The 26,865-nt window shown below is 38.2% G+C and overlaps 1 protein-coding gene across 5 annotated transcripts in view; it reads right to left on the reverse strand.

Annotated features, from left to right (window-relative positions):
- YWHAZ (tyrosine 3-monooxygenase/tryptophan 5-monooxygenase activation protein zeta) overlaps positions 1–23,941 on the reverse strand; it is a 30,315-nt gene extending 6,374 nt beyond the window's left edge. The window contains exons 1-4 of one of the 5 annotated variants that reach the window (XM_072949522.1): positions 23,843–23,941; positions 23,338–23,521; positions 20,169–20,473; positions 26–149 (exon numbers count right to left, since the gene is read on the reverse strand). In XM_072949522.1, coding sequence (XP_072805623.1) covers positions 26–149; positions 20,169–20,462 — 418 coding nt within the window. In that variant the 5' untranslated portion in view covers positions 20,463–20,473; positions 23,338–23,521; positions 23,843–23,941. Of the gene's footprint in view, positions 1–25; positions 150–20,168; positions 20,474–22,709; positions 22,733–22,892; positions 22,914–23,337; positions 23,693–23,842 lie in introns of those variants that run through there. The other 4 variants (XM_072949521.1, XM_006212170.4, XM_072949524.1 and 1 more) reach the window with 4 other exon arrangements.
- Positions 23,942–26,865: the final 2,924 nt, after the last annotated feature.

The following is a 26,865-nucleotide window of genomic DNA, read 5'->3' on the forward strand; positions in this document are numbered from 1 at the left end:
CAGCCAACAGGAGGACACAGCGTACCTTTCTTGTCATCCCCGGCGGCAACCTCAGCCAAGTAGCGGTAGTAGTCTCCTTTCATTTTCAAATAGAAGACTTTGCTCTCTGCTTGTGAAGCATTGGGGATTAAGAACTTTTCCAAAAGAGACTTGGGAAGAAAAGAAAGAGAGTCATAAGAAGACTAAAATATTTACAAAACTGAAAGAATCTGCATTTCCTAAGAGCGTATTACAGCCTAGGTTAACTAAAACTTTAATACCCAGTCACTACCAATAATACAACCTTTCAATGTAGTAGCCTCAAATATTTGTGGTTTAAAAATAGAATGCTTTGGACAGCAACACTTAAAATTTGAAATTAGTGTTCAGCTTATTACCTAAGGATGATATACCTGATTACTGGCCTCTCCCCTCACTGTGCTATCAATTTACATGCCAATAAAGACTGCACGTTAACAAATATAGAAGCATGATAGCTCATAATATTTCATAATTATGTTATTGTATTATTTAACCAGTTGGCAAACTTCATTTTCAAGGTAGTCAAAACATTAGAATGGAAAATACATAAGAGATTAACCTTTTGGGATTCTAGAGGAATATATGATTTAAGCAGAAACCAACAATATAACAGACATTACCAGAGGCCATGACAGAGGAAGCAGAACAAAATTAACTTTACTTATAAGAATACAGGTAATACCTCACAACAGGTAAAAAGCTGTTCAAAGTAAAAGTTTTATTTTTCCTAATTAAATTAAGACACTGGTAGGATTATGAGAATCACAGATCTGACGAGTAAACCCTTAGTTTCATTAAAGTGATTTTCAGCTAGTAAGATACATGTTTATGGATTAACCCAGACAATGTAAAACTTCATCCTACATAATTCCGTTCAAAATTGTAACACTCTAATTAAATCCTAACATGCTAATATATTTTATAATTGATATAAAGTAAAACATGATATCATTGTATTAGGAAGATAAGGCACAATAAACTAGTGATTTTATTTTAAAAGGAAGAAAGATAATATTTCAGTAGTAGAATTAGGCAAAGTAAAAACAAAACAAAAACTCCATTTCTTCCTACTGAATATACTTTAGGAATCAAGGTGAAGTTATTTTTCAACTGGATTTGCCCGAAACAAATCTCAATTTGTACAAGGAAAAGGGGCATCTAATTCTTGGTCTCTATTCTCCTGGCACTCACCCAGTAGTTTTGACTATATAACACCTACTTATATGTCAAACTGTTCAAAGAATGTTTTTAAATAATAACTAATTTTGTATGTTTACCCCATTATTATGTTCCAAATGGTGGATGGGTGGGTGAGCTTTAAGCCAGCTTCTCCTCTTTCTACAACTTAAACTACAGACACCCAGAAGAAGTGGGCAGTGCCAAGCTGGCAGTAGGAACAGGCTGCAATGCACTACAGGAAAGGTTAGAGGTAAGAAAAGTCAACATGAAATAATGTTTCCTGTGATTATTAAGTGATGAAACCACTGGCCTGAAATCAAAAGAGCACTTTGGGATAACAAAATTCTTATTATACCACACCCAGACTCTCCTATTCAAAGATCTCTAAGCTGTAAAAATGCTGTCATTCATTCATTCACATTTTGAGGCAGCTTCTACCTGGAATCTCAACCAAACTAGAAGTGAAGGGACCCTCTGGGACTGGAAGACCACCTGCTGTCTCTGAAGCGGGAACACCTGCAACCTAAAACTTGTCAAAATTCAAACTTCCTGCCATTCTGTCCTTTAAATACCATTATTCTCTTTGAGGCATGAACACTGTGAATATTATGGCTGCTTTTTGGGGATCTGTGTCAAATAGCAAGATAATTCCATTTAACATATAGTAAGGGGATTTTTTTTTTCACTTAAACAAATGACCAGGTCTTTTCAGGTTTTGTATTTTAATACAAAACGCATCATTCACTCAACTATGGGAGATGGTATAGCATAATGGCTTTGGAATCAGGCAAGGTTTAAAATGTAGCACTCCACACTTTGAAGAATAAATTCCGCTTCTGATTGGCTAGGCTAAAAATTAGACTATGAAGACTAAAGAAAAAGTGTGCTGTGATTAACAAGAATTCACAAATAACTCCAATTAAATAAAATTAAATAACGGGTAAGATATAAATTTAAAAGAAGATCCCATGTACAATTCAATTGTGAACTGCTCTCTGGCTCAGTTATGTATATTTAAGATTATACCAAGAAAAATTTCAAATAAAAGAAGTGACATGAACTAAAAGCTTAACCATGAAATTATCTACCTAGGCATTTCTATTTCATATTTTACTGCTTCAATGTATTTTTTACATTCACTTAGTCTCCAATACTTAAATGCCACTGTGCTAGGCACTGAGAATATGATAGTGAGCAAGACAGTCTCCAAGTCTGAGGATAAACTGTCTAGCGGGGAAGACAACTGAAACTAAGAATACTGCCTCACTATATTCTTCACTTTTCAACGATTTAGTTATCTAGCCCACTATATATATGTAAAGATGAAGGCCACAAATGTGCAGTTAGTTAAACGTGAATCGCTTAAGATATAAAACTTTACACATTTGAAAACTTGTAGAAGTTATTTAGGCAAAGTGTCAATAAATGCTATGAGAATTTGTAATCCACCTGAGTAATAACTCCTGCATTTCTGAAAAAAAAAAATTACACTGGGGTACTCACACAGAGAATTTTTAAATTAGCAATGAAGCATCTCTTCCCCTACAGTGAACACTGAATTTAGCTATAGTATCTGATTAAAACAACAACAAAAACTATTTTAAAGCTATTAACCAGAACCTACAAGTAACAGGAAGGCGAGATAACAGTAGGTAGTCTGCTTACTGGCCTAATGATAGACCAAAAGGACCAAGTATCTACAGTGGTGAATGTTTCTGGTAAAACAATGACTATAAAAACTTGAAAAAGCAAACTCATCACACTATACTCATTATATATGTGCAGTCCTTTGTATGTCAATTATACTTCAATAAAGCTATTAAAAATAAAAAGTTGAGAAAGGGATAAATGACATACTGTTAAAATCCTCTGATGACATAAAGGTAAAAACCATTAAGATTTAAGTAACAAAAAGTAAGAAAGACTGGATTAAAGATTAAATATGGTTCTGAACTTATCTACAAAATAGAAATAGACTCGCAGACATAATAAACAATCCTATGGTTACCAAGAGAAAGGGGATGGGGAAGGGATAAATTTGGGAGTTTGAGATTTGCAAATGTCAGCCACTATATACAAAAATAGATTTTAAAACCCCAAATTTCTTCCGTACAGCACAGGGAGCTATATTCAATATTCAATGTCTTGTAATAACCTTTAATGAAAAAGAATATGAAACGAATATATGTGTGTATATGCGTGACTGGGACATTGTGCTGTATATCATAAATTGCCACACTGTAACTGACTATACTTCAATTAAAAAAATGAAATAATTAAAAAAAAGATTAAATGTGGTTCAAAAGCTAACTATCAAACTGTGGTAGACTTGGTCTCCAAAGATGGCCTCCACCAATTCCTCACCACCCGTGTTCAGGTAGGCACTCATTTCTCCTGTCAAGAGGTGGAATTTATTTCTCTTCCCTGAGACTGGGCTAACTAATCATTAGAATGCGGTGCAAGTGACTGTTGCTTAAGAAGCCTAATGCTTTAGAGGACAGCAGCTTCCTGTTTTGCTCTCTTGGAGCCCTAAGCCACCATCTGAAAAATCAAATTCTCCTGCTGGAGAGAAAGCCCCAGTCATGGGACATGTTCAGTGAAGTCACTTGGGTACTTCAGCACCAGCTGAATGCAGCAATGAGCGACCCCAGCCAACACTATGAGCAAAACAGCCCCAAAGAATCTAGGCAAACCACAGAGTCACAGAAAATAATAAATCACTGTTTTAGTTTTGACTGGTTTGTTATATAGCAACAGATATCTGAGAAAAAGAATCAAAACATCGTTTCAATAATAAACATGACACTTTAATTAAGCACTTTATATGATTAATTTGATCCTTCCATAACCTTACCTATGAGGTACAAACTACAATTATCCCCATCTTATAAAAGACAATGGGGCCCAGCAATGTAATGTAATGTGCTCAAAACCACAGCTAAGTTGTGATGGTACAACTCCAACTAAGCAATCTGACCTGTACTAAAACATAATGCTATGGTTTCTCTGCCTCATTAGGGTGATATGCTTACTGAAAAGGAGAGTGTGATGCCAAGATATTAATTAAAATCAAAATTAAGGATGATTCTACATTATCTACATATCTACAGTATAGTTTCTTTAAAAATGTTATTAAGACAGGCTCAGACAAACTGGAGTATCCAGAAAAGGAAGCAAAAATGTTGAGCAAACTGGAAATTTCATGAAAACTGAAAGAATATGACATGAACGGCTCCAGAAGACAAGACTAGTTAAATTTAGGCAGAGGCAGATTTCTGCTCAGTATGAGAAAACTTATGAGTGGTCCAAATATGGAATAGGCCACCTAGTTAGATAGCAAGCTCTACTCTTTTTAGAGACCTTAAGGAGAAATGAGAAACTCACTTGGGTATTTTGTAGAGGATATTCATAAATTAGATGTAGTCTCATTCAACTCTTAAGATGTGGAAGATATAGAGTTCACTGAATTAAGTTAATTGTAACACTACCGAGGTGATTAAATATGTTAATTTATCAATTTGACCAAAAAGAAATAAAAGTTCAATTTTCTAGATTTGGAAGCCAGAGGAAAGAGGCAAATGTAGGGAGAGGGCCATGATGGAAATAAAAACAAAGGGGGTGAGAGTGAAGGTAGTAGCAGCACTTACCAGAAAGCAGCAGTGACAGGAAAAATGGAGAATAAAAACAGGAGGTAAGAACTAATAGCTATTTTCAAAACGTACAAAAACTTCAGAGAATATCTTGCTAAGTATACACACAACCTGCTAGATTTCATTCACCTACGGTAGCACAATGAAAGTGATGAAAATTCTGGGACACTGTAAGAATCTAAGTTTAAAAGGAGAGACATAGCATTACATAAGGGAAGAACAAATGAGTCACAACCTCTACTTATAAAATGAAGGTTAGGCTGACCACTGATGTACCTTCTACTTGGAAAATTCTCCATATGACATAGTACATTCACTCTAAATGTAATTTATAACAGAAAAGGATTTTCAGGTCTAACACAAAACTGAGGAACATCTTACATCCAGGCACTAAACTGGGGCTACAGTGTTTATACTTATGAATCTTGCCAAAATAGAATTTGATTTAGAGATTCACAGTATTTCCTCAAGCAATTAAAATATCTGGTTTTGATGACAGCCATTGTTTTTTTTAAAGATAATCGTGGCCATTTAAAAAATACATAAAATTAATTTGCTGAATTAGAGTTAATGCCTATTCTGACTTTATATAGAAGTCATCCTAATAACCTTTAAGTGGGACTGGAAGCATGAAGCCCACATGCAAAATGTCTCCATAAATGGTTCATAATACAGAGCTAAGTACATGCTAGTTCTGGGGAGGGTGTTGAACTTAAATTCAATCAATGGATAAAATAAGTGGAGCTTAAGATTTTAGAGATAAAATATTTTTCTTCCTCTACAGCAGCATGGTACAACAATTAACCTCTCAGGTTGTAAAAACACTTAAGACATATGAGATCAAGTAATGATTTTTCCCTTGAGCCAGTCAGTTTACCCAGGGCAGAATATATTAACAATAGTTTCTAACACATGCCTTGATCCAAAGATGGTCTACATAAGTAACATCAACGCTTTGACTTTGGAATGTATTAAAACTGAGGAACCACATAAACTGACAGGTCATCTAGTTCTGACCGCCCTTCTTGAGGTAGGCTTAACCTGTCCCCACTAATAGGAAATAAACATTCAATCCCACCTGTGGTGAAATATTTCTAATGAAAGGTTTATAAACTGAAAACCCATCTCTATTCTAGTAAAATACCTCTCTCCTTGCCCTTTAGTATGCCTATAGCTTGACATTAAGAGGAAGAGTGAAACATCAAATCTGTAGGAACAATCAAGCCTAGAAACTACCTAAAACATCAGAACTGCTGTCTGAGCTGGTGGCAAGGCCCTGACAGCTGGGCATGCAAGCATTTCTTGGAGCAACAGATTGGTGTAACAGAAATAGTACACACTAAAATCAAGCAGACCTTAAATCCCACTGTCATTATTAATTTCGAGATCTCAGGCAAGTTAATCTCCCAGAGCCTTAATTTTCTCACCTATAAAAGGATTAAATAAAATTTATTTTTATAAAATGATTTATTTTTTAATAGAAAAATATATTTCAATCACAGCTTCTGACATAGTAGGCACTCTATTCAGTTAGATGTAAACACAAGATACGGGGATCCTGACATTCAAAAACCTGCTTTAGTGTACTTGTACTCTCAATTTTAGTTCTTTACGTTGGGTTCAGTAATTAAAACTTTGAGTATCTAGTAAGACTGGTGAAATAGTGAGCAAAAACCCTTTTATTTGAAAACAGGATTAAGTCATATCAAAATACAAAAGGTAAAGGGAAAATGTTTTTTTTATATATATATTCCCCCCCCCAGCAGATTTGTAAAAGGAACAAACTGGAAAACACTGCCTACTGCCTAAGGTCAAATCCCAGTTCACTGCTTACTAGCTGTGTTCACTTTGCCAAAGTTCTGAAACCTCTCAGGGCCTCAGGTTTCTCACCTGTAAAAGAGAGATATTAGCAACTAGAAAGAATGCACAAGGTTGTTGTGAGGATTAAATGAGTCAATCTATTGAAAGCACATAAAACAGTAGAAGTATTATCCTCTTAGAGGGTGAAACAGTATAATACGAATCATAGTCCCTAACCATTTCTTTCATTCCAGCACTGGTTAAACTAATCAAGTATACTACCTTAGAAAGTATTTGCACTGTAGTAACTGTAAAATGACATCTTAACCAATCAACCCACCATCTTCCCCAAAACTCTTCTTAGTTCTGGACTCTCCTTCATGTGAATAAATTTCCTTTTGTTTAAAAAATGCTAACTTATTCCTCCAAACTGTAGTACTTTTATTTCTCTCTAAACATGTATACATTCTAGGAAAACAAAAAATAACAACAAATGTTCCACCTGTATAGCGTAAAATTTTTTGGTCTTAAGACCACTTTATACTCATACAAATTTTTTTGAAAGCTGTCAAGATGACAGTAGTGGACACAAGTTTTCCAAAATTATCTTTTTGCTTCAAAGCTTAAACTTTACCATGGTCACAATACCATTTGTTTTTCTTAAAATGACAGGCTCACCTCATTCATTTTCAGTAGATGTTTGCCAAATAACCAAGTATGAATAATCACATCTTGCCTGTTGGCTATGCTTTGAATAGTGTTCCATGAAAGGAAAAAAAAATTATTTTATTTCCCACTGTTCCTCACAGAATTTAGAAAGATGTCTACATAAGAGCTATTAATAAAATAATTTTACAGCTTCTTCAAGGACATTAAAGTAAAGCCACTCTTTTTTTTTTTAAAGAACATTGTCCATGGTGGTGAAGACTGTAACAATTACTAGTACAGTATGTTGCCAATGACTTTATTAGTGTTAAGGAATCAGCAGTCTTACCTACCACTGCTTTTCCATCAGTGCTAATGTCCAAAGTGGAAAAAGCCAATCACAACTTGAGTATCAAGAAAATAGATGCAACCTCATGGGACCCCCCCCAACAGGGCCCCCACGGGGTCCACAGATCACTTTTAAGAACTGTTGGTTGATTTCAAGGAATCTGAGCTAATAAATGCCGTCCATCTTTCAATATCCAGTTCTAATGCCATGTTCTCCCTAAAGCTAATTCTCAAAAATATTGTTTAGCCTCCATTTTCTATACCTCTAGCGTCTGGTGAAGAGCTTTTAACTGAAAGAGAAACAAAAGGAAATATCCTAATTTCCATCAATATCCAACAATTATGTTATGCCCACATAATACTATAGAGACATTAAAAAGAGTGAGCCTGTGTGCCAAAATGGAATGAAACATAAGATATACATCAAAGTGTTGTGTGTGTGGGTTACAGAATAGTCTGTATATGATCCTATAGCCTTATGTGTATGAGCTTCAAGGACAGAACTGTTTGCATGGGTACAGCAAGTTCCCAGGAGGTGAAAAAAAAAGACTGTTAGAGATTACCTCTGAGGAAGTGGGATGATGTCAGAGAAGTTTTATTTTTTAACTTTATATCCTATGCTCTATAACGTCTATTATCCAGAGCAAGTATAATTAAAAATAAAATTAAATTATGATTTTGCACCTTTGACCTTTCATGTATGTATTCTTGCCTTACTTATAGGCTCCTTAAAGACACACATTTTGCACAAATTAGGCACACAGATTACAACCCCCCAGGCCCAATTAGTACACATACTAATTTGAACAGCTACATTTAAATATAATAGAGGAAATGTAGAACAATCTTAGAGAGAAGGAAGTCTTAGCCTAGCATCCTGAAGACCAAGAGTTCATCATCTTATAAAAATAAAAATTTTTCAAAGATAAAAGACAAAAGTTCATCATCTTAACTAACTTTTATTAGTTAAGATAAAGCAGGATAGAAATTATTCAGGTTTATACTGTAGGTTAGACAGTATTTTGCTCAAAAAGAAAAAACAATGTTTTCCTTCTCTAAAGATCGAGAAATTGCTCAAAAATGACAGGTGTTTGGGTGCTGTACTAATAAACACGTATAATCAGAAACAGCAGCTGAAGGGCAGGCTCAGTACATCCTAATATGCCTTCAGGACCCTTGGATAAGCTCTGAGTTTCTATGTAGTGACTCTGGAGGAGACAACTAAAGGAGACAAAGAAAAAGAAAAAGACAAAAAAAAATTAAAACATCACTAGAGACACGGTAGGATAGCTCAAAGCAGCAAGGCAAATAAACTTGTTTAGAAGTCAGACCTAGATTTTGGTACTAAAACTATGTCACCAAGAAGATGGATGGGAGTTTCAAATACAGAATGATAACCCATCACCTCCTTCAATCTTCTTGTTTCACTATAGCATTCATTTCAAAACCTTCCTCCCAAATTTCATCTCTGGAAAGCTCCTCTAATGCCCTCAACTTCCCACCCTACCACTACTCCTTACATTTTCTTTAAAGGTCACTTTTCCTTTCCTTTCTTTCTTAAAGGGAATCAGACAATACATAGACTAAGGGTCCTCAGACTAAACTCTAAAAAATTAACAAGTATCCATTACAAAGTGTTTATATATTTATTTCAGTCCTAAAGAATGATCACCTACCACTATGCACTCAAATTAAATCACTGGGCTATGTGCTGTGATTTGGGTTGCCAATTAGAATACATGAAGCCAATTAATGAAAATGTATTTCGAAGGAAAATTATAAGTTATAGAGCTGCAATATTGCCCCCTTTCAAAAAGTAATCCATTTATTATAAAATGACATAATACATTTAGAAAACATGTTGGCAAAATATATTTAGTTCTAACCTTTGATAAAGTAATCATACTTATGGGGCCATCTACAAAAATTTTTTTGATACTTTTATACCATAGAGTGATTTTAAAAGTCCTCACTGTTGTTTAAATTCAAAAATATAATGTCCTATCTAGGTAATAGTTAGGTAACAGGATAATAGCATGTGTCTGCTAATATGATGCACCAAGGAGGGCACAGTATCATTTCCAGGAATATCCCCCCAAAATACAAAATCTGAATTTACTCATGAGGAATCACCAGACAAATCCAAACTGAAATTTGACATTCTACAAAATAACTGGCCAGTACTCTTGAAAACAGTGACAAAAGTATGAAAGGCAAAGACTGAAAAACTGATTCAAATTAAAGGAGAGTACGGAGACATGACAATGAAATGCAAACTGTGATCTTGATTCTGGATTAGAATTAGACAATGACAGTGAGTGGTATAATCTGTGAATAAGTGCTATAGGTTATATAACAGTTTATTTTATTCATTATTTTATTAATTTACTGATTTTGGTAATTATACTGTAGTTACACACGTTAACATTTGGGGAATCAGGTAAAGGATATATGGGAAATTCTACCCCCCCAACTTGAATTATTTCAAAACAGAGTTAAAACACAAGTAACTCGTCAGAAAGGCAGTTTAACTACCATATGTAGAAAGGGTTATTTTCCCTTTTGGTTACTTGATATTACTATTATATAAAAATAAGTTTTAAAGAAAAACTCTTTTTAATAGTGACTATTTCTGGAAGATGGCATTTCCAGTGAGTTTTGCTCTCCACCCATATACCCTTTCTGTGCTCATTTGTGTTTTTTAAATTTCCTTATTGGGCCGGTAAAACTTATAAGGAGAAAAACAGCACAGAAACAAATGATGCATTTGTAAATAAAAATATGAAGGGTGGAGAGGAGGTTCCCACTTTGTCTTAAGAGTATTCCACCAATTGGTCAGTGTTAAATTTAATTTCCATTAAGATAAAAATATATATAAAATGTCACTAAGCAAATATTAAGCAGTCCCAGAACATCAAAGCAAAAGAATCAACCTCTACTGAGACATTTATGGACTGCAATTTGAAAACATAGCTGGGTCAATCTCCTTTGCCTTGACCATACCAGATATGAGCACGGGGAAGACCAAGCCTCCATAACCCATTCCTGTTTCAGATTGTACTATCACCGCCCTCTTCCATGAACACAACTAAGAAAAAGAGGCCAGAAAATAGGTATTATCCTTTCGTACCAGACAGGCACAAAAAAATCTCGACAGCTAAAATAGAAAAAGTGCCAAGAACTTGAGGCACAAGGCTCTCAAGTGTGATTCTTGTTATTTTTATTTAAGCACAGAGCCCTAAAATATAGTCTAAAACTGAAGCCATCACTTTTAAACAAAACGGTAAATTTTCCAGTTTGCAAGATAGTATTTAACCTCCACTAAAAAAACGTTTCTAATTTCTGGAATGTCCAACCCATTAAGCAACTCAAATAAATGAAATTTCAATACAACCAAAATTGGGCACTCCTTGTAAATTAAACGCAATAGGGACTCTCCTAGATTTTAAAAGAACAAACATGCATACAGATCAAGTAACTGGACAAAGTCTTATTCTGCTTCAGCTTCTTGACCTGTGAAAATCAAAAAGCTAGGTTGGATGCTTCTGTAAGTCTAAAATTCAATGATTCTATAAAATTCAATTCCTAACTTATTTTATTATTAACGATGCAAAAGCCCCACAAATGTCATTTTAAATATCATCAATATGAAATTTAATTTAAATTCCACAGCACAATGTAGAAGTTTAAATTTCTGGTCTTGCACAATTCCCTTGTGCACAGAGGAAACTTCCCCAGGACTTCCACTGTATTCTACAGAGCCACTGAGACCTTTATCATTCCTAGAACCCTCAAAATTCTCAAAAAAAGAAAGAAAGAAAAAAAAGCAGCTATTTTTGTCACAAGAGAGGCCCATCAATTTGGAAATTAGTCTCTTACTCCCTCTTGTGGCTGGAATGGCTTTCTTTCTTTCATTTGCAACTTCACCAGTTGCTTCCAACCAGTTAGAAAAGCATTCCACCAAAATGCTAATGAATTAGGTGGTGGTAACAACTAATTTGGTAGATATTTGCAGACATTTTGACGTTCTGCGCACTCATCTTTCTGTGCAATGCTGGCCTAAGACTAAAATTTTATGTGTTCTACAAATGATACGGTCATATAGAAAAGAGACAGCTGCTAAAATAAAGTTCAAGAATGGAATCATAGAGAATTCTGACCAATCACTTAACTGAATGCACTTTTCATTAATAAGAAATAGATGGCACATTTTCACCATTTAACTTTTAAAATACCAAAAAGAATACCAAATAGATTATCCCTGGTATTTAAGGAATATTAAGACCAGCCTAAAATTTCATTTAAATTCCTGTTAAAAATTAAGAGTGGTTGGCACCATTTTTTTTTTTGCCAAAAAACCAAAAGATAATCACACAAAAACTCAATGCTTATAGAACGCCTCAAGTGCTCTTAAAAAAAAAAATTCTTTTTTTTTGGAAAAATCAATTGGGTGAAAGGGTTAACAATAAGTGGGACTAAAAACTACTAAATTAAATCAGAACTGCCTGCCTCTGGATCCTTAATGCTCGCAAAATAATCCCCAGGAGAATTAAATTTCATATTCAAAATGTACCTCCTAAAGATTCAAAGTAAAATGGTGAAAGATACCAAAAATAACCCACCGAGCCCTGAGTGGTAACTGCTAAAACTTACTGACACTCTTTGAGGGCTTTCCTTCTCCCTACCTCCTGACTCCCTTTCAGAGTTGGCATTAATGTTGGCCTGGGCTGAAGTTTCTCACCAACCAAGGCCCCATTTCTCAATATTTCTATCACAAAGCATTTTTGTTTGTTTGTTTAAAACACTTCATTTTTTTCTACTGTTTTTTTAAACCTGCACGTGCATGTTGCATATTATGTATAAACCCCTCAGTGGGACCAGATTTTATCAGCCACTTTTAAAAAAGTTGAAGACCAGCTTTTCTGAATTCGACCAACACACAGTATTTTCCCCTATAGGTTGTTGAGATTTTTTTTAAGAGCAGAGGTTCTTTATATCTATTGTATTTTTCTTTATAGCACAGGGTTTGTAAAATAGCAGGTAATCAATAAATATTAAATTTTAAGCTGTTTATTAAAACTTCTTAAATTTAATCCAAAATTAATAAATCAAGCCACAATGATGTGACATCACAGAAGCACAAAAGAAAGTAAGCAGTGTATCTGCTATTTAATATCATCATGGGGATATATTAACTCTATATACAAGACATCCTAGAGGTAGATGCTACCATTACCATTCCCATTTGAAGACGTGGAAATAAGGGTCAGAGATTAATAACTTGCCCAAAGTCGTAAAATAAATTAAAAATTCAAACCCCAAAAGTGTACATAGCCTGTGCTAGGTTATATCACCCCTTTTAAGTAAGGCAGTACACATTTTGCTTTATTTTTAGGAATATTACACAAGATTATTCTTGAGTCTCATCCCTATGATCCAATTAAGTTAACTGTCTGATGGTAATCATCTCTTATCAGATGGAAACTACCAAAGGGAAAACTGGAAGGAAAAGTCATTACTATTAACAAGAGCATGATCCCTTTGATATGTCTTATTTTCAAACATCTTCTAAACACAGCAGTAAAATATTCATCAAATTACTGGATTGAGAACTTGCTTATTCTAAGTATTCTACAGCATGCCTATATAAAACATTGTCCTCAACAGTACATTTTTCAGAACCACATTTTAAAGCTAATGTGTTCTGAGTAGGACTTTCATCAAGTGTCTCTGGGTTGAACATGGTTCAAGTATCCTTTGAAACTCTGAGCAATAGTGTTTAATACTATTTTAACAAGCAAAAATAATTATGAGCTGACAATTCATCAGTCTTGGATCAACAAGAGAAGTAGTATTTCTCAGAAACGCATTTGTATTTACTCAGATGAGAAACATTAAACTTACCACTGGGTTCCTCGGTAATACTGCTAATTTAAAAAAAACTTCTAGGTCCCAAAACTTGTTTGCAAGATGGAAGTTAACCTCCACTAAAATGTTTCTAACTTCTCTAATGATGTCCAATTCATTAAACAATTCAAATAAATGAAATTCCAATACAACAAAAAGTGGGCACTCCTTGAAAATTAAATACAAATGGATCTTTCCTAGATTTAAAAGAATAAATAAGGCCAACCCACTGGACAGTCTTATTTTGATCTACTTAACTCTACAGATTAACATTTGACTGACCTTACGTTTTTACTTTGCCATCCTACTATGGCTAATACCACTGTAACCATATTTTTATTTGGGGGAGAAGGGAAGAAAGCTTACAACAAATTCTGTCAAAGAAACTCAGAAAAAGCTTGTATGCTGAAACCTTTTGCAATATGCTGCAATACAACAGGACCATACTGGTAACATAACAAGCCAGCTATATTTATCCATGCTTTCTTGTCTCCAAGATCCATACTATAGCAAAAGAATAAGTCAACAGAAAAAATTAGTGAAATCTACCAAGACTATTTTACACCACATTAGTACTTATGTCACATTATACCTTACCAGAAAGTGTAAAACTTTATTAATGACAAATGACAAATGACAAATGACAAATGACTGCTACTGCACAGCAATTTTCAGATACAAGTTTTTCTTCATTATAGGGAATTACTCACTAGGGAACAAATACGGAATGACCTGTTGCAAAACGTACTCAGTACAATGGGAACTGATAAGAACACGGTGGCTAAGCATGCCTTTTCTCTCAAGCCAAATTCAAACTTGTGCCACCTAAACATTAAGCATATCACATTTCTTCAGCATACTTCACAGATTAAACACCACATGCGCCAATGGTCCTGTTTTCAAGGGGAATGAAGGAATAGAGCCAATCTTCTAGAGTTTTTTAAAAAAAAAGAAAAGGACATCAATATTAAAATAAGCTATAAATCAGAGTAATAAAGCAGGAAACCCTCAGGCCATAAAGATGGGAATTAGCAACGGTCGGTGTCGGGAACAGTGAGAAGACCAAATCAGAGTCAAAGGCTTTGTGTAGAATATTTTGATAAAGATCAAGCAAATGGACAGAAGGAAAGTACTGTTTTATAAAATAAGAGTAAGAGCTGTATGTAGCATGGAATTGGGAAAAGAACAGTAAAGATACCCAGTCCAAATGAATGACCACCAGCAGCAGTAAAAAGTTTACAATTTAGCTTTTGCCCATTAACACTAGGTCAAGTTTATTCTTACAACATCACTTTCTTGCCAATATGCTTCTGAGTGAGAGAGTAAGGGGTAGAACTACTAGTACAATGGGAATAGCAAATAATCCTGGGTACTACCCATAGAAGTGTCATACACATGAGTATCAACATGACAGTAAAGGGTCGAGAGAACCAATGATCTAAGCAACACAGCAATAACAACTTGCAATCAGAAAATGAAGTCAAAGTTGAGTTCAAGATGTCATTTTTGATTAAGGCTAGAAAATGGCTAAAAATTAGGTGGCTAGAAAGGACAGGTAGTTTCAAAAGGAAGATGAACTCTTGCTTGCAGCATACTGAAACTGACAATAATTCTAAATCTCCTAAAGAGCAATGTTTATTCTCAATGTTAAAATCATAATAAAGCAAGAGCTATGGAAATCGGGATGAAATCTCAATACGGGTATCTCAGGAATTCTAGAAAAAAAAATTTCTAAAGCCTATTATTACAATTTCAAGAGACTATATTAAGTCAGCTGATATCAGAACACCCATAATTTTGACTTTAAAAAATTTATTTCTCATACATACATTCTTCCATGTAAATGTGCCAAAGTATCATTTATTTTGGAATAAAAAGCTTGTGGTCAAATTAATCTAAATGGTCCAATAACAATTCAGTATTATAAACACAGAACTATTTCCTATACTGGGCTCCCTTGATGTGGTAGAACCACTCATCAGATATGAAAATAGATATTATATTCACAGGGGGGAAAAAACCTCCTAAGTTTTTCATAGGTTAAAGCCCCAATTCCAAAAAAACCAAAAGTTAATGTATAAAAGATGATAAACTATGATGGAGGGCACTGAGAATCTATTCTGATATTAATAAAAGGAGAAAATTAGTCCAAAGAACAGAACCAGATTATCAGAGATCAAATCTTTAAAAAAAAAAAGGGTCAAATCAAAAGCTCTGATTTCCTTTATAAAAGGAAAACTGTTTTTGTATGTCAATCCACCTTGTTAGGCAAAATCTCGTGTCATTTCTTTTGTCTGAAGTTTGCCCGTGGCTGTTAATAATAATCCTTGTTTCCAATATAGTAGGCCCTTCATGATCTAACCAGTACCCCTCTCTCCTAGGCTCATTTACTACAAAATTACTGGAAAAGGATTTTTAAATGAAGCAATATTCCTACCTAATAATGCTGATAGAATGATCTAGACTCCAACAACTCTTTTACAGAACCATCACTTAATTTGCTAGATTAACCAAATCCCACTTAACTGATAGACTGGCTTTATGCTAGGCCTTTCCATTCTATGTTCTTTTATTTTCTCTCATTTCCACTTCATACATCTCAGACTCCCCAACTGTACAATACCTCACTAGGTGTAATACTTAATGGTTATCATGAAAACTCTTTTAAAATGACTACTGAATTTTATTACCAAAAAGACTGTCTAATGTACTCTTTCCTAAGAGGGATTGTTGCTATCTGCGATGTCGTATGAAGTCTTTGTACTCTGAAACATATCAAAAGCAGTGCCTGACAAAACACATGTCATAAAAATGAACATAACACCAGAATTCTTTTAAGAAGCCCTTATTCCAATAAATGAGCTGCCTAGTGATTTTCAACTTAAAACTCTATATAGCAGTTTTTAAAGCTCAAGACATATATTAATATATTCAGTCTAGGAAGGACCCCAAAGCCGCCTGGTTTTCTAGCTTGCTTCTGCTCAATGGCAGTTCTATGAACTGGCGATAAAAACCAGTGCCCAGCAACACCTTAAAAACCACTCCTTAAAATGTAGAAAAGCATAATAAAATGGAACTCAGTCAAGTCAACTGAATCACACAACTACTGTTCCCAACTGTTATGTCCTAATAGGAGAGGAAGCCATTCTTTTTACCTTATACACCAGTGGTTTCCAAATTTTTAAATGAAACCTTTGAAAATTTGCTGGCCAGTATGGACCTTCTCCTCTAAAAAAACACCCAATTTTTAAGGCTTCTTGGATCTTTTAAATCCAATTCTTGGATTCCTGAGTTAAGAGTCCTCTATAATATTAGAGGCCAGCTTATACTCTTGTCACTGCTTTAAACAGAAGTCCAAAGCTGAGATAGGTGGCATGCTAAGAGCATTACATGATTTTCATTCCCCACATTCCAATGGAGTGGATATTATTCCCATTTAATTGAGCTCAGTTTTTCTCTGAGAGATGAGTGATTTCTTCAGGCCACTTGGCTATTCAATGATAAAAAGTTGGTTTGATTCAAAACCTGGAGCTCTACATTCTTCTTTGAGCTTGATTTAGGTTCAATCTAATATGCATTTCCTCATTTCATTTTCCATTTCATCATGTTCAAGACAAAACTACCCAATTTTTGGCTTCTTGTGAAATTAGGCAGAAGAGATGCTAAGCATCATTAATGCTGAGGTCCACCCCCACTAACAAAGAGATCTGGTCTAAGATCTGGTAGAAAAGACAGACTGCATTAGTTCACATACTGCAATTTTAAATTAACAACCCAAAGAAGAGAAGAACAGCAAATTATCTTGCATAAAGAGTAGTCCATGTTGGGAAGAATACACCAGTGACCATTTCCCACAGTAATGCTCTCTGACTCTTGTACAAAGTAACATGGTCCCTGCTCTTTTTCTTAGGAAATTATATAAACTAAACACTTGACAGATGCACATAACTGGAATGGCAGTAACCTAATAATGGACTAAAGAGCTCTTCAGAAAAACTTTGAACAGTGGAGGCTAGCTCCCACTAATGGAAGAAAGAATAAGCCAGTATGATACAGGTACTCAATAAAACAATGAGGTCTGGTCCACCACTGATGCCACAAGCCAGTAACATTAATTCTGGAAAGATATTACCTGCTTATTTTCCCCCCAAAAATCAAAGGGGGGGGGGAAGAAGTAGAGTCATAAAAATTATAATTGGTTATATTTTTATCATGTAAGTAAGATCCTGGGATATAATTAAGCATACTTTCACTAATCACCAAGTACATCACTTCAAAGAATTTTTTTCCCTGGAAGAAGTATCAGTTCAGCTGTATTTTATTCTCCCATTTTACTAAAAAGGGGAAAAGGAATTTCATGCAATATGTTTCCAGAGGCAACATGACCTCTCTGAAAAAAGATAGGGAAAAGAGGCCTGCCTGTAAAGAATCACAGTATCTGTAAATATCAAATTTTCCCGAGTTGAAACAGAAAAGGCCTTGGAAAATTAGCAGTGCTGCTAACCTAATTCCTATTATTCTCTTTCCCAAAGCCTTTCTGCTCATTTACTTAACAAATACTTGAGTATCTACTATATATTAGGAGGCATGAGCCGTGCAAAGATCACTAACAGAACTTAACTTTTGAATAGACTAAGGCTGGAAGCAAACGCTTTAGAATTCTCTGAGCCTTTTGCATGCTAAAGCAATTAAATTTTTATTTACCTATACTTTCAAAGTGGAAATTTCATTTAGACTTGGTGAGAACCCAGTGCTAGTTTGAAGAACAACATGAGTAGTGACCAATATTAAACCCCCTTAAATAATCGTATCAAGAAGAAAAGCTATTTAGAGATTAATCCAGTAATTCTCACCCACTGATCCTATGCAGTATTTTTTTTTTTTTGATAAGGAAAGAAAAGGGGAGTAACATTAAAACCACTACAGTCTTATCCTAGGAAAACCCTCACAATGACAGGAGTTTTTATTCTTTTTGTGTGGAAAACATGCAAATACCTACCTGGAATTGCAAATAAGCTTGTTAGTAGAGGGTAAATGTTACCATACCACATCCCCTTTTATTTATAAAATTGACTTTTCTTAAGGGATATTGTAACTTGAAACAAACTCTTTGAAACCAGAATAAAATTTGATTAGGTGTAAAAATTGAGGGAAAAACATCAGAGTGAACAAAATTCAGTAACATGTACACAGGTACTAATCAGTAAATTGAGCAAGATGGAAAAAGCCTAACACATTTTTTAATTACAGAAAGAAAAACATGGTATTTTCAAATTTTAAATATTATTACCCTAGCAAACCAAAAGATAAGCATTTGTCATTTAGCCTCAATAAAAGAATGGAATTCTCTTCTGATCTTAGAAATAAATGATAGCTATCAATATAAAAATTTCTAGTAAGCAATCAAAGACAAACCACACACAAGACAGACAGCAACTGAGAAGACTGTGAGCCCAAGTTAAGATAAAAAACTATTGTTCTTTAAAAAGGCAGCCTAAAGAAAATTTGAGAAACAATACTCATGATTTAGAAACTGAAGCTACTCGCTCTTTCATTAGTTAGGCTAGTGTAAAGGAATCCTAATACTATTACAACTTTAACAAAAACCCCAAACAACAACATCATTATAGTAGTTCTTCTGTGAATAAGGTTCAAATAGTAAGTAGTGCAGCTGGATTTTCAGATAAACTGGGATACTGCATCTCTCCACATATGAGAGCCCTATCATACTGAGACCCAACCTTGTGTAAACTGAAGTCCTGCAATATAAGGGTAATCATTTAGTAAAACCCACTTTAAATTATTATTCCAAAAACTCCTGGTTCATTAAAAGGGAGAAGTATTACTGTATATAGGATATTACATGCTTAATGATTGGATTTTCTATCAACTTACCCTCAGATTTAAACTTTCCTGAAGCAGAAAGTCACCATTTGGAAGAAAACATTAAAATCAATCAAACTGTAATAATGTTCAATTCTCTTAAGCTATTTAGAGAAGCAGTGCTTCAACACAGTAGGTACTGAATAGTTAAAACTGAACCTGGAAAATCAAGCTTGAGCTTTTCATAACCTTTCATTGTGGTTGTCAGTGCTCAAAGTAGACTTCCAACACTTAAATTCAGGAAGAGGCAAAAGCAACCCCGAAGTCAGTTTTCTGTGTAGCTTATTCATTACGTGCACATTATAGTGGCTAACCCAGGGAAGGGTACAGTGTTCAACAACTCTCTTACTACATCTTACATAAAACAAGGTAAGTAAAATTTCTGCATTTATATATGTTCTTTTAAGAAAATCAGCCCTAGAACTACAACAAATATTCTAATAACAACTGAAAGGGTAATACTATTACTTTACCTTTTCAGTTAGAACAAACTATACTACCAGTCTCTCTTTGAACTGACTGATAATCATCATTGCACTTATTTTGTACAAACTTAACCACAAGTGTTTTAACATCTCAGTAATGACACCCTAAAAGACTTCGATTTCTAGAACACCCCATCTTTAAACGGAAAAGAAAAATCAAAGAAAGAAAAAGTTGTGAGTAACATAACTGATAATTCATTATAGGTGCCCTGTATCACAGTGACCCCAGACTGAATGGTTTGATTCTCACCAGTACATCATTGCAGATCTCTCTTAGCTCGGTCTCAATTTTCTCTCTGTATTCTCGAGCCATCTGCTGTTTTTTCTCAGCACCTTCTGTCTTTTGCTCAATACTTGAGACGACCCTCCAAGATGACCTACGGGCTCCTACAACATTTTTATAAGCAACTGAGAGAAGATTCCTCTCCTCATTGGATAATTCAGCTCCTTGCTCAGTTACAGACTTCATGCAGGCTGCCATGTCATCATATCGCTCAGCCTGTTCGGCCAGTTTGGCCTTTTGCACCAGCTCATTTTTATCCATGACTGGATGTTCTGCAGGAAAAAAAAGTAGCATTTAAATACTTTTTCCATTAAAACAAACAGACTCAAAATTATAAACTATGTAAATAAACTATGTTAATCTCTCAAACCTAATTACCTATGGGATATTCTTCACATGAGGAATTTAATGCAGCCTCTCAAAAAGATGCTCAGAATAAGAAAAAAAAAGGCACACTCAAGCATGCAGACGGTACATTTAAAGCCACTAACACTGGTTTAGCAAAACTAAAACTGCATTACCTCATCTTTGCTCAGAAGACCCTAATTTCAAATAAGGTCAAAGCACATTTGACCAAGAGGCTACCTTGCAAACAACTTTAATCTTACTTGGTCAAAATTTCAACTCTAGTTTGCAGTATCACTAAGTAATCCAAAATTAAGCAGCTTTCTTCAGTGAAAACACCACCTATGAAGAACATTACTTTCTATCATACTTCCAGAATCACGATTCATGTCAGTTTAATACATATCTTTACTTTTTTAATAGCTAGTCCTTTCAAGAGAGTTTAAATTTTAGTTGGTACCCCACCCCCACCACCCCAAGTCCACTGATTTTTGCAACATTTGTCAGCTGAGCATAGCATGCCAATTTTCTGGGAGAAATAACCAAATTGCTTGTTTTACGATATTCTGAATATAAAATCACCACCAAGGATCAGTATCTAACCGACCCTAAAGCTTCATTTATCGGTACCTTGTAATATGCACAGGCTTAAAAGATATATTCATGAGTCCTGGAACTCTAACTCTGTGAGCACTAAAATATACACATTAAGTGCTCCAGGGGAACCAGTGTTTCTGATGTCACTTTCAGTTTAAATGCATAATTACATTTTGTTTCTAGTAGTCCAAATTAATTGAATACGTTATCACTCAAACTCAAGCTACTCTTATCATGACTTCCTAATTCTCTCATTTTAAAGCTCCCTGAACTTTTCAATTTACCCTCGCTATACTCTTCCTTAAGATATTCTTTTGAAAGGTCCTAAAATAGCACAGAAAGATAGTAAGTCATACAATGATCCCACAGGCTAAATGATTTTAAGGAAAAATGTACAGCCTGAGTGATGAACACAAGAGCTACTGTCTCTATGGGAACTGACTTGACTCCCTTTACCTTCCCAGGGAAATCCCACAATACTTAAAACCAGAAACCAAAAACCAAATTGGTACAGGTCCCCAGTATTTAAACTAGTAAGCATCAGCCTGAATGGGAAGTACACTGTTTCAATGCGAAAACTAAAATTTGTGATCGCATCAACATCCCCTTTCAACCCCTTTCTCGAAATTATTGATTTTTCCTCAAGGAACTCGAAAATGCTCTTAGGCTAATGCTGCTTCTAATAAAAAGTTATCTAAAACCAGTACAAAGGTTTCTCTCCCCAACCCTTCGGGTACAAGGGGAAATGGATTAGGTTTCTCATAGAATAACCAGCGCTCCTAGGCCTTGCCGCACCCATTTAACCCTTAACCGACGTCAGACATCTAGGGGGATGAGACGAAAACCGGCCGACCGTGGCTTTAAAGTGCAAACCCTTCAGTCCGCCCCGTCCGCTCCATCCTCACCGCCCCTCCTTGGCTCCGCCCAAGCGTGTGCCTCCGCTCGAGTCCCCGAGTCTCCCTCTTTGTCATGGCGGATCTGTGTCAAGGAGCCCAACCTACTGCCGAGAGTTAATTCCCCCACCAGGGCCGGAGGGAGGAGCCGAGCGCCCCCGCCCGAGCCAAGGAGGGGGAGCCGCCCGCCTGTGCCTGGAGAACAGACACCAGCGCCACCCTCAGAAGCGGAACCACGATCCGCCGGGCCACGGACACACCCCACTCTCCCACCGGCGTCCGTCCGCCACCGGACACGGCGGGGGTTCCTTTAGTCTACGGGGACCCGACAGCTGCGGCAGGTGGGGGAGGGGGCGAGCCACACCCAGGCCGGCCCGGCCATCACCGGCTGTTACGCTCGGGCTCACCCGCCCTGCAGAGCGGAGTCGGCGTCTACACACCCAGAGAGGGACAGGGACCCTCCCGCTCTAGCGCCCGCCGTCTTCCTCGTCTCTACCCCAACCTGGGCTCCGAGCCCCCCTCCACCCAGAGAGAGACAGCCAGCCCCATCCCCCACCCCGCCGGGAAAATTCAAGTCCTCCCCCCCCCGGGACCCAGGAAATTCAGCTCTCTGTCGCGGGCGAGCCCCACCCTAGAGCCGGCTCGCCAGAAGCGCGGCCTCCCCCTGGTCTACCTGGCCGGCGCTTCCCGGCCCCTCGGCTCGCATCCCGGAGCCAGCGCCGCCGCCCGGGTGGGGGAGGGCTGGGTGCCGCGGCAGGCGCCGCAGCGCAGGGCGCGGAGGCTGCGCCGAGGAGCGGGCGGGAGAGGCAGGGGGAGGGGAGAGAAGAAGAGGACGGCGGGGAGGGGGCGGCCTCACCTGCGCCACTGCAATGCCCGCCGCCGCCGAGTCATTATCTCGGGCGGAAGCGGGCAGCGGGGCGGCGCGGAAGAGGGGGCTTTCGGGGCCGCGCGGGTCGGATCGCGGCTGGCCCACCCTCGGGAGCGGGCGGGTCCCCGGGGACCTAGCTTGTGGGAGCCCTTCCCACCCGCGGGGACCCGACCGGGAACGGACGCTCATCTGGGCCGCGGCGTCGATCCGGAAACAAGTAGCCCGAGGCAGCCGCGAGCCGCCCGCCCGCCCGAATCCAGCGGAAGAGAAGCCGCCGCCCGTCTCCGCCTGAGGAGACTCCGCCTCAGCCCAGCGCCGCTACCGCGGGGCGAAAGAGACTGAGGGGAGGTGGAGCGGGGACGGCCCCGCTCTTTCGGAAGGCTGGCCCGGGACAGGAAGGAGCGCGGCGACGAGGCGGCGGCCGGTCCCTTACCTGTGTCCGGAGTGGGTGGCGGCGGATGGACGGGGGCTCAGCAGTCTCTGGGCGGCAGCGGCGAGGCTGAGACTCTGTCCCTGGATCTCGCTGCTCACAGGCTACAGCCGCTCCGCAGACACGGGGTTTCCTCCAATCACCAGCCCCGGCAGCAGGGGCACCACACGCACGATGACGTCAAACGCTGCTATGGCAACCGTTGATTGGTGCCCACAGCTCTGGGGGCCCAGAGCAACCGCCGCTCCCCAGCGCGCGCGCCCTGCCCGCCCGCGCTAGAGGGCGAGCGGAGGAGCGTGCGTCCTCTCCGCTACCAACACTCCTCCCCAGCCCTCTCGGCTTCCAACTTCTCTACTCTTGTCCCGAGTACGCCTGGGCAGGAAGCCCCTCTTTTTGTCCCCCTCCTGGTCACTACTACCCCCACCTACCTCGCCTTCCCCTCAGATCCCCCGCAACCGCCGGCTCACGCCTCTAAACCAGCCGGGAAGAAATTTCTCCCCGCCCCCACCTTAGCTTTTCGTGCGGCCCTTCTGCGCCTGCGCTTGTTACTCCCTCTAGAAGGGGCTCCGGTTCAGCAACATCCGGGACTTTTCACGTTCCCCCCCACCCCCCTCCAAGCCGCCTGGCCCGCCCCGCCCTCCGTTCTTCGCGGTGGTAACTGTCCCCGGGGCCACCCGGGGGCTGGATTACAAGATTCGCTTGGCGGCGCGGGCATTATGATCTGGACTTGGGGGTGGGGGCGTGCGGTCAGAGGCTTGGGGAGGGCCGGTGTGGCGCGATTTCACCCCCACCCGTAGTCTGCCGTTCTTCCCTCCAGGGCGAGGCGACGGGGGCGCGCGGCCCCTCCCTTTGTCCCTTCCGCCGCGGTGGCTTTACCTGCTGGCTCGGGAAGGCGTCCGGAGCCTTTTAAGGTTCGGAAGAGAGTGAGGCATCCGGCCCCAGAGTGTGGGCTGAGCGACGGGATGGTTTTCCAATCGCGAGCTGGGGAATCTGCGCGCAGTGACAGCTGCGAGGGGACAATGGGTGGGCGCGAAGTGGGGGTGAGGTGGGCCCGGCGGGAGGTGAGCCTGGGAGGAGGCGCCGTGGCTCTCGGAAAGCCTACAACCCCCCAGGGGAAAAGACAGCCTCCTTAGATGGAAGTGACCACGGGGGCCTTAACATAAAGTTAGGCAAAGGAAAAGGTTTGACCGTACTGACTCTTTTCTCGTAGGTTAGATTTTTCTGTCTAAATAAAGCTTTCACTTGAAGATTTCATGCTGCAGTGGTTTAAATGGCTTAAAACATAGTGATCATTACCTGTTTTTTCCTGAAGCAAGATTTGAGGGACACGGTGGTTCCCAGGGCCCCGATTAACCCAGCTGACGGTGGGAGTGGGCCTGCAGGCTGGGCGAGGAGCGGGGACCGTCAGGAAGAGGGGAAAGAGAAGGGCGGAAATTGCAGGTGCCCCATTAACGCGCCAACATAAAAAACGGTAGGGCCTCCACCCAGTCTACTTAAGGAAGTTCAAAGAGATGCACTCGGTGTAAAATGTCTCTAGTCCCGTCTTCCTTTAAATGCTGTTAGTCTCAGCTGACAAAGGAGCCTCACAAGAGTTCGGCCTCAAGGTCCCCAGAGGATTGAATTTGTCTGTAGCAGATACATAAAGTGTTTCCTCAATCTTACAGGACCTGGTGCTTCTGAGCACCTCATCTTATCCTGTATGTGGGGTACAATGTCTGGGCCACAACTATTATACAAATTACGTTTTCCCTGAAGTTTCTACTGGTGTTTAGCCTTTTATTTTCTGTATCAGAGCAGATTCATAGTAGGCTGAATGGATGAACAAATTGATCAGGGTTTTATTTATGGCATATTAAAGTCACCTTTCTTTGACTCCCAAGCAAATTCTTTTAGGGTGTGACTCACTTAAAAATGACTAATATTTCAAAAGCTTTCTCTTAAAACATTTTTTTTGTCTTCGGTGCTAGGCACCAGAAATTTGATAGAAAATAATGTTTTAAAAGTATTTCTTAAAAGTAAACTGGTGTTTCTTTAGTATCTCAAATATATGTCTAGATAAAATATACACCCTTTATTTTAGAAGTTTAAGGATTTCTCTGCATAAATAAGCTGTGGTTTTATTTTAAGAAACGGCTAGGTTTTACATACTCAAATTAACATGTTCGTGGAATAAACTGTAACGAGGTTACAGGGAAGCAAGAACAGGGAATGTCATGAAAGCCCCAAGTGGTAAGTGTTTTGAGGAATGGGAATAATAGATGGCAAGGATAATTGAAAACAAAGAATAAATAGAATCTATGAAGCTAAACTGGGACTAGAGTTACTAGAGACTTTCACTGGTAGCCAGACCTGTTTTATTTTCTTCATTGCTCAACTCTATTGCCTCAGTCAAGTTGCTTAACCTTCTGTCTTGATATCCAAGTCAATAAAATATTGGTAATAAAAACACTCATTAAATGGTTTGAGGATTAAATGAATGTATAAATACATGTAATAAAAGATATAAGAATAGATAAACAAGATTATACTGCATAGCATGGGGAAATATATACAAGATCTTGTGGTAGCTCACAGTGAAAAAAAATGACAATGAATACATGTATGTTCATGTATAATTGAAAAGTGCTCTACACTGGAACTTAACATTGTAAAATGGCTATCACTCAGTAAAAAATGTTAAAGATATAAGAATCTTATATCATTGATTATAATATATAAGCAATTATATAAATATAATCTTAAAATATGCAAGATACATAGAATGTATAATATATATGTAATACAATGTGTAAGTGATCTATACCTTATATGTGTTATATATATGAATTATAGTACCTTATATGTGTTATATATATTAATTATAGTACTATATACAATATTATGTATTTTATATACATAGTGTTTAGCAGCATTCCTTGCTATCTCTTTGTAAATGGATGTATCTAATGTCTCTACTGTTCAAAGGGTTGTGAAGATAAAATGAAACTACATATTTAAAACATCTTTGAAAAGTGTGAGGTCTAAAGATGGTCACCTAGAAATGGAAATTTGTTACTCTGTTAGCACAAATGAGACGTAAGTGATGGGAAAATGACAATTGCTCCATTCCTCTGCAAGAGACTGCAATGATCTCTTCAGTTCTGTGTTATCTGTTAAAATGGGAAAGCGTTCATGTGAATTAGCCTAAGTCCATTATTTGAATTGGAAAGACATCTCAAAGGATGGACTCTATTGATGATGTGTCGATTTCATGATCTTTTAAGCTTCATTACAATTCAGTCAGGTTATGAGCTCACTTCCACATTATGCTTTACTTGGAGAAATGCAGCATAGTGCAGTGGACTTTGTTGTCAGAATGGGATACGAATCTTGGTTTGTCATTCAGACCGGTGACCTTAGGCTGCTAAATTGGACATACTAATATCCAATTTCATCAGAGTATTGCAAGGATAAGAGAGAGAGTAAGGAGAGAGCTGCATACAGTGCACTATATCACAATTATCCATTGTTGTAATAACCTGTTTGTGGCAG

Source organism: Vicugna pacos, chromosome 25 (genome assembly GCF_048564905.1).
Source record: "Vicugna pacos chromosome 25, VicPac4, whole genome shotgun sequence".
Taxonomy (NCBI): Eukaryota; Metazoa; Chordata; class Mammalia; order Artiodactyla; family Camelidae; genus Vicugna; species Vicugna pacos.